The sequence below is a fragment of the Cetorhinus maximus genome, unplaced genomic scaffold, assembly GCF_964194155.1.
Source record: "Cetorhinus maximus unplaced genomic scaffold, sCetMax3.hap1.1 HAP1_SCAFFOLD_2951, whole genome shotgun sequence".
Taxonomy (NCBI): Eukaryota; Metazoa; Chordata; class Chondrichthyes; order Lamniformes; family Cetorhinidae; genus Cetorhinus; species Cetorhinus maximus.
Window position 1 is genome coordinate 1 of NW_027598881.1, and position 16,161 is coordinate 16,161.

The 16,161-nt window shown below is 56.1% G+C and overlaps 1 protein-coding gene across 1 annotated transcript; it reads left to right on the forward strand.

Moving 5' to 3' along the window:
- Window positions 1-795: 795 nt before the first annotated feature.
- On the forward strand, window positions 796-14,233 carry psmc4 (proteasome 26S subunit, ATPase 4; the record flags this gene model as incomplete). The annotated part of the gene is made up of 5 exons (XM_078537762.1): window positions 796-963; window positions 2,625-2,701; window positions 6,841-7,009; window positions 10,019-10,074; window positions 13,961-14,233. Coding segments are annotated over 5 exons (584 nt in total), but the record flags the coding sequence as incomplete, so codon positions are not given.
- Window positions 14,234-16,161: the final 1,928 nt, after the last annotated feature.

Below are 16,161 nucleotides of genomic sequence, written 5' to 3' on the forward strand. Positions count from 1 at the left end.
AGTGGGGGTCCAGAACAGGGGGGCAGAACCTTAAATTGGAGCCAGGCCGTTCAGGGGGTGATGTCAGGAAGCACTATCTTCACACAAAGTGGGGGGGTGGAAATCTGGAACTCCCTCCCCCAGAAAAAGCTGTCGAGGCTGGGAGGGGTCAATTGGAAATTTCAAAACTGAGATTGAGAGATTTTTGTTGGGTCGGGGGGGGGTTAAGGGTCACAGAACCGAGGTGGGTGGATGGGGTTAAGATACAGATCACCCGTGATCCAACTGAATGGAGGAGCTCGAGGGGGCTGAATGGGCCTCCTCCTGTTCCTGTGTAACAGGCTCGAGGGGGCTGAATGGGCCTCCTCCTGTTCCTGTGTAACAGGCTCGAGGGGGCTGAATGGGCCTCCTCCTGTTCCTGTGTAACAGGCTCGAGGGGGCTGAATGGGCCTCCTCCTGTTCCTGTGTAACAGACTCGAGGGGGCTGAATGGGCCTCCTCCTGTTCCTGTGTAACAGGCTCGAGGGGGCTGAATGGGCCTCCTCCTGTTCCTGTGTAACAGGCTCGAGAGGGTTGAATGGGCCTCCTCCTGTTCCTGTGTAACAGACTCGAGGGGGCTGAATGGCCTCCTCCTGTTCCTGTGTAACAGACTCGAGGGGGCTGAATGGCCTCCTCCTGTTCCTGTGTAACAGGCTCGAGGGGGCTGAATGGCCTCCTCCTGTTCCTGTGTAACAGACTCGAGGGGGCTGAATGGGCCTCCTCCTGTTCCAGTGTTGACGACACTGATCTGGTTTCTGTCTCTCTCCCATTTGGACAGCTGCCTTCATTCGTGTTGTGGGCTCGGAGTTTGTACAAAAGTATCTGGGGGAGGGTCCTCGGATGGTCAGGGATGTCTTCAGATTGGCAAAGGAGAATGCTCCAGCAATCATCTTCATCGACGAGATTGACGCCATCGCAACCAAGCGCTTTGATGCCCAGACTGGAGGTAGGTGGAAAATCCACTCGTTTCCACCTCAAACTACCACAATCTGTAGTTGTACACAGCTTTAGAAAGCCTCCCGAAGGGATTGTTACCAGACAAAACCAGAGAACTGATACACTGAATCCCTCATTCCTCTCCATCTCTGTAATTTCCTCCAACCCTCCCTATCTCTGTAACCTCCTCCAGCCCCGACACCCCTCCCTATCTCTGTAACCTCCTCCAGCCCCGACACCCCTCCCTACCTCTGTAACCTCCTCCAGCACCTACAACCCTCCCTATCTCTGTAACCTCCTCCAACCCCTACACCCCTCCCTATCTCTGTAACCTCCTCCAGCCTCTACAACCCTCCCTATCTCTGTAACCTCCTCCAGCCCCTACAACCCTCCCTATCTCTGTAACCTCCTCCAGCGCCTCCTACACTCCCTATCTCTGTAACTTCCTCCAGCCCCTCCAACCCTCCCTATCTCTGTAACCTGCCCCAACCCCTACAACCCTCCCTATCTCTGTAACCTCCTCCAGCCACTACAACCCTCCCTATCTCTGTAACCTCCTCCAGCCCCTACAACCCTCCCTATCTCTGTAACCTGCCCCAACCCCTACAACCCTCCCTATCTCTGTAATCTCCTCCAGCCCCTACAACCCTCCCTATCTCTGTAACCTCCTCCAGCCCCTACAACCCTCCCTATCTCTGTAACCTCCTCCAGCCCCTACAACCCTCCCTATCTCTGTAACCTCCTCCAGCCCCTACAACCCTCCCTATCTCTGTAACCTCCTCCAGCCCCTACAACCCTCCCTATCTCTGTAATCTCCTCCAGCCCCAACAACCCCCCCTATCTCCGTAACCTCCTCCAGTCCCTCCAACCCTCCCTATCTCTGTAACCTCCTCCAGCCCTTCCAACCCTCCCTATCTCTGTAACCTCCTCCAGCGCCTACACCCCTCCCTATCTCTGTAACCTCCTCCAGCCCCTACACCCCTCCCTATCTCTGTAACTTCCTCCAGCCCCTACAACCCTCCCTATCTCTGTAACCTCCCCCAGCCCCTACAACCCTCCCTATCTCTGTAATCTCCGCCAGCCCCTACACCCCTCCCTATCTCTGTAACCTCCTCCAGCCCCTACACCCCTCCCTATCTCTGTAACCTCATCCAGCCCCTACAACCCTCCCTGTCTCTGTAACCTCCTCCAGCCCCTACAACCCTCCCTATCTCTGTAACTTCCTCCAGCCCCTACAACCCTCCCTATCTCTGTAACCTCCTCCAGCCCCTACACCCCTCCCTATCTCTGTAACTTCCTCCAGCCCCTACAACCCTCCCTATCTCTGTAATCTCCGCCAGCCCTTACAACTCTCTAAGATCTCTGCGCTCCTCCAGTTCCAGCCTCTTGAACAGTCCCCCCACCGATTTCCCCCGCTCTCCCCCCCCTTTAAGATGCTCCTTAAAATCCGACCTCTCTGACTGAGCTTTGGGGTCACCTGCCCCTCGTCTCCCTACGTGGCCCCATGTTACCTTCTGTTGGGTACTCGCTCCTGTGAAGCGCCTTGAGGCATTTGACTACGTCAAGGGCGCTATATAAATGCAGGTTGTCGTAACTCTGAAATGAGACCCTTTTTTATTTGTTGTTGTTTTTTTCTCTCTCCCCATCATTGTGACCTGTTGCGTGTCCCAGCGGACAGAGAGGTGCAGCGAATCCTGTTGGAGCTCCTTAACCAGATGGATGGGTTTGACCAGAACGTTAACGTCAAGGTACGGGCAGTGGACAAGAGGTGGGATGAAGGTTCCCCATGCGATGCGGCGCAGGTTAGAGAGGGGGCTGCTCGATCTGGGCAGCCCCCGGCGCTGTTATTCAGGACAGCAGATGACGCCCTCTTGACCTGCGTGTGGTAAACGTATCAGGACAGGATTGAACAGGCCGGGGTCTCTTCTCTCTAGAAAAGAGAAAGCTGAGGCGGGGGGGTGACCTGATCGAGGTCTTTAAAACGACGAAAGGGGTTTCCACAGGGTTGACGTAGAGACGATGTTTCCACTTGTCGGAGTGAGACCGGAACTAGGGGGCCATCGATATAAGATCATCACTAATAAATCCAATGGGGAATTCAGGAGAAACTTCTTTACCCAGAGAGTGGGGAGAATGTGGGACTCGCTCCCACAGGGAGTGGTCGAGGTGAATAGTGTCGATGTATTTAAGGGGGAAGCTGGATAAACACATGAGGGAGAAAGGGATAGAGGGCTGCAATGAGGGATTTAGATGAAAAAAAAGCCTGGGGCTCTGTCACAAAGACCAGAACAGCAGGGGGACAACCTCTAAATGTTCACCAAAAACCCCCTGCTTTATTGGGAGGTGAATTCGACAACGAGCTTCACAAGGACATGTTAGGAACAGATGACCAAAAACTCGGTCAAAGAGGCCGGATTTGAAGGGAGGGTTGTAGGGGCTGGAGGAGGTTACAGAGATAGGGAGGGTTGTAGGGGCTGGAGGAGGTTACAGAGATAGGGAGGGTTGTAGGAGCTGGAGGAGGTTACAGAGATAGGGAGGGTTGTAGGGGCTGGAGGAGGTTACAGAGATAGGGAGGGTTGTAGGGGCTGGAGGAGGTTACAGAGATAGGGAGGGTATTGGGGCTGGAGGAGGGTACAGAGATAGGGAGGGCTGGAGGAGATTACAGAGATAGGGAGGGTTGTAGAGGCTGGAGGAGGTTACAGAGATAGGGAGGGTTGTAGAGGCTGGAGGAGGTTACAGAGATAGGGAGGGTTGTAGGAGCTGGAGGAGGTTACAGAGATAGGGAGGGTTGTAGGGGCTGGAGGAGGTTACAGAGATAGGGAGGGTGTAGGGGCTGCAGGAGGTTACAGAGATAGGGAGGGTATTGGGGCTGGAGGAGGGTACAGAGATAGGGAGGGCTGGAGGAGATTACAGAGATAGGGAGGGTTGTAGAGGCTGGAGGAGGTTACAGTGATAGGGAGGGTTGGAGGAGGTTACAGAGATAGGGAGAGTTGAAGGGTCTGTAGGAGATTACAGAGATAGAGAGGGTTGTAGAGGCTGGAGGAGGTTACAGAGATAGGGAGGGTTGTAGGGGCTGTAGGAAGTTACCGAGATAGGGAGGGTTGTCGGGACTGGAGGAGGTTACAGAGATAGGGAGGGTTGTCGGGACTGGAGGAGGTTACAGAGATAGGGAGGGTTGTCGGGAGTGGAGGAGGTTACAGAGATAGGGAGGGTTGTCGGGACTGGAGGAGGTTACAGAGATAGGGAGGGTTGTCGGGAGTGGAGGAGGTTACAGAGATAGGGAGGGTTGTCGGGGCTGGAGAGGGTTACACAAATAGGGAGGGTTGTAGGAGCTGGAGGAGGTTACAGAGATAGGGAGGGCTGTAGGGGCTGGAGGAGGTTACAGAGATAGGGAGGGTTGTCGGGAGTGGAGGAGGTTACAGAGAGAGGATGGGTTGTAGGGGCTGGAGGAGGTTACAGAGATAGGGAGGGATGTAGGGGCTGGAGGAGGTTACAGAGATTGAGGGTTGCTGGGACTGGAGGAGGTTACAGAGATAGGGAGGGTTGCCGGTTACCTCCACGTTATACCCGGTAATGTCAGCTGTCCCTCAGGTGGGGCTGCTGTTGCCTCTACCTCCGGAGGTCATCGCTGAAGTCCCACTCCCACAATCCGAGCGCTCAAAATCCCGCTGACCCTCCCGTTGTAGCCCTGAGGGAGATGAGACGTTAAACCCAGGTCCCCGTCTGTCCTCTCGAGCGGGTGAGAAAGATCACACGGCCACTATTGGGAAGAAGAGCAGGGCGGGGTTCTCCCTGGTGTCCTGGGGCCAATATTTATCCCTCAAACCACCATCGCTTTAAAAAATAAAAAGATTATCTGGGTCGCTATCACTTTGCTGTTTGTGGGATCTTACTGTGCACAAATTGGCTGCCACGTTTTCTACATTAAAACAGGGACCACACTTGTGGTGGGGGGGTGGGGGTGGGAAAAGGAGTCCTCCTTTGGCTGTGAAAGGCTTTGGGGGTGTCCTTGAGGTGGGGAAAGGCGCTAGGAGAATGCAACTTCCTCGTTCCCACATTCGGCAGTCGGGTACCCCCTCTGCCCAGTGACAGAAGGTCCTTCTGCCCTGTGACAGAAGGCAGTGAGGCGCTGGAGGGGTGCAGGAGGCTAAGGGACAGACAGAAACCCTTTCTGTTATTTTGGGTCCTGCACTATTAGCCCAAGAGATTGAAAAAACGTCAGGAATAGAGAGCAGGCGGAGGCCATTCGGCCCTTTGAGCCTTGAACGAGATCGCGGCTGATCGACCTCTGCCTCACTTTCCGGCCTTATCCCTTGGTGCCCGAAATTCCATCCATCTCGGTCTTGAATATGCTCAACGATGGAGCACCCAGAGCTCCCTGGGGTGGTGGACGGGGGGGCGGGAGGGGGTGGTGGGCGGGGAGAGAATTCCAAAGATTCGCAACCCTCCGAATGAAGACGTTTCTCTCCTGCGTATCTTGGGATGCCCCAGTTTGCACACAGCAAGCTCCCACAGACGGCAGGACCGAGATCAATTGTTTTCAGTGATACTAAAACTCTCTGCAGGGAAGCTGCGAGACCCGCTGAGTTTTTCTAGCGTTTTCTGTTTTGGTTTCAGGTTTCCAGCATTCGCAGTATTTGGCTTTATCTTCATGTTTTTTTAGTGATGTTGGTTGAGGGATAAATATTGGCCCCAGGGACACTAGGGAGAACTCCCCCCTGCTCTTCTTCCAAATAGTGGCCGTGGGATCTTTCACACCCGCCCGAGAGGGCAGAAGGGGCCTCGGTTTAATGTCTCCTCCAAAGGATAGCACCTCCGACAGTGCGGCACTCCCTCAGTACTGACCCTCCGACAGTGCAGCACTCCCTCAGTACTGACCCTCCGACAGTGCGGCACTCCCTCGGCACTGACCCTCCGACAGTGCGGCACTCCCTCGGCACTGACCCTCCGACAGTGCGGCACTCCCTCGGCACTGACCCTCCGACAGTGCGGCACTCCCTCGGCACTGACCCTCCGACAGTGCGGCACTCCCTCGGCACTGACCCTCCGACAGTGCGGCACTCCCTCGGCACTGACCCTCCGACAGTGCGGCACTCCCTCGGCACTGACCCTCCGACAGTGCGGCACTCCCTCGGCACTGACCCTCCGACAGTGCGGCACTCCCTCGGCACTGACCCTCCGACAGTGCGGCACTCCCTCGGCACCGACCCTCCGACAGTGCGGCACTCCCTCGGCACCGACCCTCCGACAGTGCGGCACTCCCTCGGCACCGACCCTCCGACAGTGCGGCACTCCCTCGGCACCGACCCTCCGACAGTGCGGCACTCCCTCGGCACCGACCCTCCGACAGTGCGGCACTCCCTCGGCACCGACCCTCCGACAGTGCGGCACTCCCTCGGCACCGACCCTCCGACAGTGCGGCACTCCCTCGGCACCGACCCTCCGACAGTGCGGCACTCCCTCGGCACCGACCCTCCGACAGTGCGGCACTCCCTCGGCACCGACCCTCCGACAGTGCGGCACTCCCTCGGCACCGACCCTCCGACAGTGCGGCACTCCCTCGGCACCGACCCTCCGACAGTGCGGCACTCCCTCGGCACCGACCCTCCGACAGTGCGGCACTCCCTCGGCACCGACCCTCCGACAGTGCGGCACTCCCTCGGCACCGACCCTCCGACAGTGCGGCACTCCCTCGGCACCGACCCTCCGACAGTGCGGCACTCCCTCGGCACCGACCCTCCGACAGTGCGGCACTCCCTCGGCACCGACCCTCCGACAGTGCGGCACTCCCTCGGCACCGACCCTCTGACAGCGCGGCACTACATTGTGTTTTGGGGGGTTTTACCACCGGTTGTGACTCCGTTCTCTCTCTCTCTCCCCTCCGCAGGTCATCATGGCCACGAACCGAGCGGACACCTTGGACCCAGCCCTCCTCCGCCCCGGGCGCCTCGATCGTAAGATCGAGTTCCCGCTCCCGGACAGACGGCAGAAGCGGCTCATCTTCACCACCATCACCGGCAAGATGAACCTGTCGGAAGAGGTGGACCTCGAGGACTGTATCCTTCCCGCTGACAGGAGAGCGCTGGCGACCCTGCAATTGCCCCGCTCCCACACCCCCGCTCGCAGCACGGAAAGGGGCTGGGGGAGTGTTGGACACTGTGCCGTGAAGTGCCCGGCAGAGTTCGGCGGTCCTGATCTGTACCCTGGTGGGCTGCCTGGCGCAGAATCTCACATGTCTCACTCTCAATATTCCCCCCCTCCCCCTGCTCACCCGGGCTTTGGGGTGTCGCATCACAACCAAGTCGCGTTTACACAGCTCCCTAAAGACCCCAGAGGCAGCCACCGGAATGCTGCCCCTGGGCTTAGAAGGAGAAGGGGGGTGGTTAGACGCGCTGCTTCATCGGTACAAAGCCCTGGTTAGGCCGCACCTGGGAGTCATGGTGAACAGCTCTGGGCCCCACATCCTTAGGGAGGATATATTGACCTCAGAGAGAGAGAGAGAGAGCAGTGTCGATTTGCCAGACTGACACTGGGACACCGAGGGTTAAGCGACGAGGCGAGATGACACAAACTGGGCTCATATTCCCTGGAATTTAGAGGGGGTAATGTAGCAACGAGGAGCAGGATAGGCTGCTCGACCCCCCCCCGCCCCCCCATTCGAGCCTGTTCCACCATTCAGTAATGGCTGATTGGATTGTATCCTCGACCCCCGCATCCCTGCCTACCCAGCTAACCCCTCACCCCCGCCCGCCCCCTCTCGTTAATCAAGAATCTTATCTCGCTCCGCCTTAAAAATATACAAAGACTCTGCTCCCACCAGCTTTCCAGAGAGTTCCAAAGACTCAGGAAAAAAAATCTCTCCTCATCTCTGTCTTAAATGAGCAGCCCCTTATTTTTAAACAGTGACCCATTAGCTCTGGATTCTCCCACAAGAGGAAACATCCTTTCCCCCCCACAACATCCATCCACCCTGTCAAGATCCCTCGGGATCTTAAAGGTCTCAATCAGCTTTCCTCATCCTCCTCTTAAATTCCAGTAGATACAAGTCTAACCTGTCCAGCCTGTACTCATTATGCAACCCTCCCATTCCTGGTATATAGTCTGACCGACCTTCTTTGAACAGCTTCCAACACATTTACATCCTGCATCAGATAAGGAGACCCATACTATACACAATACTCCAGATTTGGTCTCACCAGTGCCCTGCGCAACCGAAGCCTAACCTCCCCGCTTTTGCAATCGATCCCCCCTCACAACACGTGATAACCTTCGATCAGCTTTTTCCCAACTACTTGCTGCAGCTGCACACTAACTTTTTTGGCAATGGATGCACTTGGACACCCAGACCCCCCCTCTGAATCGTGGAGCTCTGCGATCTCTCACCGTTTAGCCAAATTGAACGATTTCGCACTCTTTCCCCCCGCCACTGACCGGATCTCTGCCCACTCTCTTAACCTACCCGTGTCCCTTTGCAACCTCCTGACGGCCCTCTACACAATTGACTTTCCTACCTATCTCTGTGTCGTCGGCAAATCGAGCCAGCGATCCTTCGGCCCCCTTCACCCACGCCGTTGGTGTGAATTGTAAATAGTCGAGGCCCCAGCGCTGATCCCTGTGGCACACCGCCCGTCACATCCCTGCCCACCAGGAAAAAAAAAACCATTTATGCCTACTCGCTGCTGCTTCGAGCTAACCAACCTTCTCTCCATTTCAATGTGGTGTTTGTGCCTATTAACTGGAGGATTTGACCCAAGGTTTAAAGCCATGGGATGGGAGCAGAGCAATCTGTCGGCTTTTCCCCCTGGAAGAAAGTATGTGCGTTGCGGAGGGGAGGTGGGGCTTCCATTTCTCTAGCGCCTGTCACATCCCCAGGGGGTCCCAGAGCCCTTCACAGCCAATGAAGGACTTTTTTTTTGTTATTTTGAAGCCTGGCCCTTGTTTTAATGCGGGAAACGCAGCAGCCAATTTGCACACAGCAATATCCCACAAACAGCCATGTGATAATGACCCAGATCATCTGTTTTTAGTGATGTTGGTCAAGGGAGAGATGTTGCCGCCCCCCCCTCCCTCCCACACACCCGACCTCCCCATACCGCCCAACAGCACGGAACTCCCTCGGCACTGAATCTCCGACAGTGCAGCACTCCCTCAGTACTGACCCTCCTACAGTGCAGCGCTCCCTCGGTACTGACCCTCCGACAGTGCGGCACTCCCTCAGTACTGACCCTCTGACAGTGCAGCACTCCCTCAGTACTGACCCTCTGACAGTGCAGCACTCCCTCAGTACTGACCCTCTGACAGTGCAGCACTCCCTCAGTACTGACCCTCTGACAGTGCAGCACTCCCTCAGTACTGACCCTCCGACAGTGCGGCACTCCCTCAGTACTGACCCTCCGACAGTGCGGCACTCCCTCAGTACTGACCCTCCGACAGTGCGGCACTCCCTCAGTACTGACCCTCCGACAGTGCAGCACTCCCTCAGTACTGACCCTCCGACGGTGCAGCACTCCCTCAGTACTGACCCTCCGACGGTGCAGCACTCCCTCAGTACTGACCCTCCGACAGTGCAGCACTCCCTCAGTACTGACCCTCCGACAGTGCAGCACTCCCTCAGTACTGACCCTCCGACAGTGCGGCATTCCCTAAGTACTGACCCTCCGACAGTGCAGCACGCCCTCAGTACTGAGCCTCCGATAGTGCAGCACTCCCTCAGTACTGATCCTCCAACAGCGCAGCACTCCCTCAGCACAGACCCTCCGACAGTGCGGTATTCCCTCAGTACTGATCCTCCGACAGTGCAGCACTCCCTCAGTACCGACCCTCTGACAGTGCGGCGCTCCCTCAGTACTGACCCTCCGACAGTGCAGCGCTCCCTCAGTACTGACCCTCCGACAGCGCGGCGCTCCCTCCCTAACCTACTGGCGTGTTAGAGGCTGTAGTTTTGGCTGTGGATTTCTTGAGTGCGACTCGAATCATTTGTGAATCGGCGACTGCCTGACTGAGCCACAATCGAGGGGAAAAAAAACTAACACCTTCTTTGGCGTTTCCTTGACGGTGACCTGCAGACATCGCGCGACCAGACAAGATTTCCGGGGCTGACATCAACTCCATCTGTCAGGAGGTGAGTCTGCTATTGTTCAGTTCAGACGGCAGGCTGTCTGCCAATGGCGACTGGGACTCATGCCTCCCTTCGGGAGGGCCGGGAGGGGTGGTAAATCAAATGCAGTAAGTTCACTCAGTGCCAGCTCTCAGTTGGCAGGACAGAGCCCGTCAGCTGACAAGTAAGCAGGCGGTGTCCTGGGATTTGTCAATGCAGGCCTTGAGCCCAGAGTGAGACACGGGTAAACCTTTCCAGATTTCTGGCCGGGCTCCAGCTGGAGGATCGTGTCCAGTTCTGGCCGTGTCGCAGTTTTGGGAAGGATGTCAGGGCCTGGGAGGGGAATGCGGGGGAAGGTTTACTGGTCCCAGGGATGAGGCGACTTCAGTCCGTGTGGAGGGACTGGGAGAAGCTGGGATCGTTCTCCTCGGAGCTGAGAAGGTTAAGGGGGAGATGGAATCGAGGCGTTCAACATCAGGAGGAGGTTTGGATAGAGTCGATGAGGGAGAAAGTGTTTCCAGGGGGCAGGAGGGTCGGTAACCAGAGGGGACACAGATTGAAGAGAATCGGGGAAAAGAACCAGAGGCGGAGATGAGGAGGATTTTGTTTTACACACAGCGAGTTGTTGTGATCTGGAAGGTGCTGCCTGAAAGGGCGGTGGAAGCAGATTCAATAGGAACTTTCCAAAAAGGGGGGAATTGGATAAATTTGCAGGTCTGTGGTGGGGGGGGAAAGGAGCAGGAGGGGGAGAGCGGGGACTCATTGGATCGATCTTTCAAAGAGCCGGAACAGGCGCTGAGGCAGCCAAAGGTAAAGGAAGCCAATGTTTCTGACAGGGGTGGATTTGGTCCAGACAATGGCTATAACTCTTGCCTTTCCTCCTCTGTGTCTGGCACTCTGTGCCTCTCCCCGTATCCTAACTGCTGGTGTCTCAGCAATAATGACAATGCGCGCATTGCGTTACTGTCCCCCTCCGGCAGCCCTGACTGACCGCCGGCCGTCTTCCCCGCGAAGAGGTTTAACCGGCGCAGCCTCTGCCTCGTTCCGGCCCTAAACCCCGAACCTTTAGCTGTCGTCGTGCGTTTCTCCCTCCCGAGCGTTGACACGGTTTACTGCTTTCCCAGGGGGCTTCCGTGCCCAACTCCCACCGCAGCCCGAAACCCGCTAGTTCCACCCGGGAAAACCTCCTTTGCCGTTTTAACCCTCGGTATGCCCCCTCTCTCTACCCGTGAGGTCATTTAACCCTTAATCGGGGCGGGCGGGCGGGCGACTGCCCCTTCACCGCTCTCCCAATCTGCGATGCGGGCTCTGTTAACCTGGTCTGTTTTGTTCACCGGTTCTGACCACCCTTGCAGCCCCCATCTCGGTAAACGTCTACAGCGCCGTCGCCTCCCAGCTTAATCGGTGCCTGGAGTTCATTCCTCGTCAGTCCGTGGTGCTCCTGTAAAGAACGTTTACGTGAGGCACACGCCCCCAAGTTGCCCTGCAGCTCCAATGTTTCGCTCACAGGTTTACACTGTGCGAGAAGAGAGTGGCTGATTGGCTGGCGAATGGGCTGCGGTGGAGGCGTTGCCATGGAGAGTGCACTAGTTGGTGGTGACTGACAGTTAACTGCCGAGCGTCGTTTGAAATTTCAAACCGGGCCAGCTGGACCCTGATTGGTCGAGGCAGCGCTCTGAAGGATGAGTCAGCGAACGGCTGTCGCTTATTTGGTTCAGGTGAATCAGGAGCCATGTGTGTACGTGTACAACAGGGCCCCTGTGAATTGATATAGGCAGCTTCCGGTCCACGCGAATGCACCACGATCTTAAATGGGTGGTCCGCCTAATTCTTCGCGTACCGAGGATTATTCGGCCAATCGCGGAATCTTAATGTTGGACGCTGCGTTTTGATTTTTGCAAGGGCGGGCTGGTTGGGTACGGGGTCTGTGCGTTGCGAACAGCGGCTGGGTCACGCTGTTTGATACGATCCGTCGGTCTTTGGGACGTGTGGACCTACATACCCAGCGTGACGCTGGCGCTATCCCGACGTTACTCGTTTGTGTGATAGGCAGGAAGTCTTCTTTGGCTTGGCGGCCGCTTCCAGTTAGTGGCAAACACCACTTGTGTTGCTGCTGCTGTCGCGACTCTCACTGGGGGATAGTGCGTTGCGCTGTCAAACCCCCCACTGCTCCCTGAGCCCCCGACAAATGTGGAAAAGTTTGATCAACACACCTAACTGTTTCATTTAGGTTAACAGAATACGAGCTCCGGGTTTGTAAACTTAATAAGTAAATAACCGTTTATTGAACAAATTGTCTTTAACTAACGGCAAAAGAAAGATGAACTGCTAATTTCTAATTCGATAGCCTAAACTCTACCCCTTAAATCCCCGTACACACACACTAAAAACCTGGATTTTAAGGGTGGGATAAAACAGTTCAATAGCACCAATCCCGGAGTACAGGGGTCGATGGGTTGATTTTGATCGATGTCTTCCAGATTCCTTTCAGTTCTTTATTGATGACACGAGATGGTCTTCCCAGCACTTTCAGTCTTTAGGTCACTTGTTGGGCCCTTACCCTTTCAGTGTCTCTAACGGTGATTTTCCCCTTTTCCTCTTGACAGGGGTTTTCAGAGAGAGAGAGAGAGCAGGTTATAGAGATATGAGGAGAAAAAGCCAGCTCGCTGCTATTGTAGAATTACTGGAATCTGACACACACACACAGGAGAGAGGGGTTTTAGGTCTTTTTCCTTTCAGGCTACGAGCTATTCTGCTGCACTGCCCTCACACAAAACCCTAATCACCTGGTCAGGAGCCAATTAAAACGTTGTTGCCAGGCAGTTCCCCATTAGACCGGACTCCTCCTCGGCACCATCCTGTCTTTCATGGCACACTCTGTTCCAGGACAGCAACATTGTATATATCCCCCACACTCTCCCGCTTGACCTGTCTTTCAACTGCAGCCAGAAATAAGATATGTTCTCTACACTATACAGTAGCAGTGTGAAAGAGCTAGCTTCACCTGTTGCTCATTCATTTTTTGAGATATCTTGCCCTTCCAGCGTTATCCGAGGTAAACTGGGCAGTTTTCAGGGCGCCGCAAGCTCAGTACTGACCCTCGGACAGTGCAGCACTCCCTCAGTACTGACCCTCGGACAGTGCAGCACTCCCTCAGTACTGACCCTCGGACAGTGCAGCACTCCCTCAGTACTGACCCTCTGACAGTGCAGCACTCCCTCAGTACTGACCCTCGGACAGTGCAGCACTCCCTCAGCACTGACCCTCGGACCGTGCGGCGCTCCCTCAGCACTGACCCTGGGAGATTTGTCCTAATTATGGGCCTCATTGGAAGAAGTGAGAGGTGATCTCATTAAAACGTATAAAATTCTTAGAGGGTTTGACAGGCTCGGTGCCGAGAGGCTGTTTCCCCTCACCCCAACTGGAGAGTGTAGAACTGGGGGTGCGAGTGAAGGGGCTGGTTCACAGTCTCAGGATGTGGGGTCGGCCATTTTGGACGGAGACGAGGAGAAATGATCTCACTCGGAGGGTTGTGAAGCTGCGTGTGCTCCATCGCTGAGTCTATTCAAGACCAAGACCGATGGGTTTTCGGGCACTGAGGCGGGGGGGTGGGGGGGGAGTGGTTGGAAAGGGGAGCCGAGGGAGAATATCAATCATATTTGAAATGAACGGGGCAGGGGGCCGGGAAAGGGGAGCTGAGGGAGAATATCAATCACATGTTTGAAATGAACGAGAGGGGGGGGCGGGAAAGGGGAGCCGAGGGAGAATATCAATCACATGTTTGAAATGAACGGGGTGGGGGGAAGCAGGCTCGAAGGGGCTGAATGGCCACGTGCTGCTGCTGCTGTTTCTCTCGCGTTGGAGGGGTGACTCTCTTTTCATCTTTGCCTCCCTCCCCCGCCCCGTTCAGGCCGGAATGCTGGCTGTCCGAGAAAATCGCTACATCGTGTTGGCCAAGGACTTTGAGAAGGCTTACAAGACCGTCATCAAGAAAGACGAACAGGAGCACGAATTCTACAAGTGAAGAGAGGGGGAGGAGTGAGTTCCGTTGGGGGGGTTCAGTGGATTTTATCTGCTGGACAGGCAGAAGAGTCGTTCTGGGTTATATTCTTTTTTTTTTATTATTACTAATTCCTCAAATGTTTCCCGGAGTCTAGAATAAAGTTTACTTTCGAGTGTTGTTAATCTTTTGCCTTTTTTTTTGTCCTGCACTTGGCACCTCCACCTGAACCTCTCCACGACCCAGCCCGTCGTCGGTCGCTTCCTGCTTTCCCCCACCCACCCTCGTCCGACGCAACCTTCAGCGCCTCCTGGAGGACGGGATGGCTTTCTACCCCCCCCTCCCCCCCGCCACAACCGAGCGCCTCTCCCCTCCCCCGTGCCCCCTCCCCCCAAAGGCCTTTCACCGCCGATGGAGGGCTCTTGTTGAGGGGTGGTCACTGTGTCACAATGCAGGAAAAGCAGCAGCCGATTGGTGCACAGCAAGATCCCACCCAACAGCAAAGTGATAACGACCCATGTCATCTGTTTTTTTTTAGCGATGTGGGTTGAGGGGTAAATATTGGCCCCAAAACACCGGGGAGAACTCCCCACCCACCCCCAGCTCTTCTTCCATATAGTGGCCGTGGGATCTTTCACCCCCGCCCCGGGAGGTCAGACGGGGTCGACTAAAATGTTCATTCGAAGATGTCACCTCTGACTCCCTCAGGACTGACCATCGGACAAAACACCACTGTCAGCACTGACCCTCCAACAGTCTGGCGCAATCTCAGTACTGACCCTCCGACAGTGCGGCACTCCCTCAGTACTGACCCTCCAACAGTGCAGCACTCCCTCAGTACTGACCCTCCGACAGTGCAGCACTCCCTCAGTACTGACCCTCCGACAGTGTGGCACTCCCTCAGTACTGACCCTCCGACAGTGCAGCACTCCCTCAGTACTGACCCTCTGACAGTGCAGCACTCCCTCAGTACTGACCCTCCGACAGTGCGGCACTCCCTCAGTACTGACCCTCCGACAGTGCAGCACTCCCTCAGTACTAAACCTCTGACAGTGCAGCACTCCCTCAGTACTGACCCTCCGACAGTGCGGCACTCCCTCAGTACTGACCCTCCGACAGTGCAGCACTCCCTCAGTACTGACCCTCTGACAGTGCGGCACTCCCTCAGTACTCACCCTCCGACAGTGCGGCACTCCCTCAGTACTGACCCTCCGACAGTGCAACACTCCCTCAGTACTGACCCTCCGACAGTGCAGCGCTCCCTCAGTACTGACCCTCCGACAGTGCAGCACTCCCTCAGTACTGACCCTCTGACAGTGCGGCACTCCCTCAGTACTGACCCTCTGACAGTGAGTCACACCCTCACTACTGACCATCCGACAGTGCGGCACTCCCTCAGTACTGACCCTCCGACAGTGCAGCGCTCCCTCAGTACTGACCCTCCGACAGTGCAGCACTCCCTCAGTACTGACCCTCTGACAGTGCGGCACTCCCTCAGTACTGACCCTCTGACAGTGAGTCACACCCTCACTACTGACCATCCGACAGTGCGGCACTCCCTCAGTACTGACCCTCCGACAGTGAGTCACACCCTCACTACAGACCATCCGACAGTGCGGCACTCCCTCACTACTGACCCTCCGACAGTGTGGCGGCCCCTCACTGCTGACCCTCCGACAGTGTGGCGGCCCCTCACTGCTGACCCTCCGACAGTGCAGCACTCCCTCAGTACTGAACATACGACAGTGCAGCACTCCCTCAGTACTGACCCTCCGACAGTGCGGCACTCCCTCAGTACTGACCCTCCGACAGTGCGGCACTCCCTCAGTACTGATCCTCTGACAGTGAGTCACACCCTCACTACTGACCATCCGACAGTGCGGCACTCCCTCAGTACTGACCCTCCGACAGTGAGTCACACCCTCACTACAGACCATCCGACAGTGCGGCACTCCTACACTACAGACCCTCCGACAGTGCGGCTCTCCCTCACTGCTGACCCTCCGACAGTGCAGCACTCCCTCAGTACTGAACATACGACAGTGCGGCACTCCCTCAGTACTGACCCTCTGACAGCGAGTCACACCCTCACTACTGACCATCCGACAGTG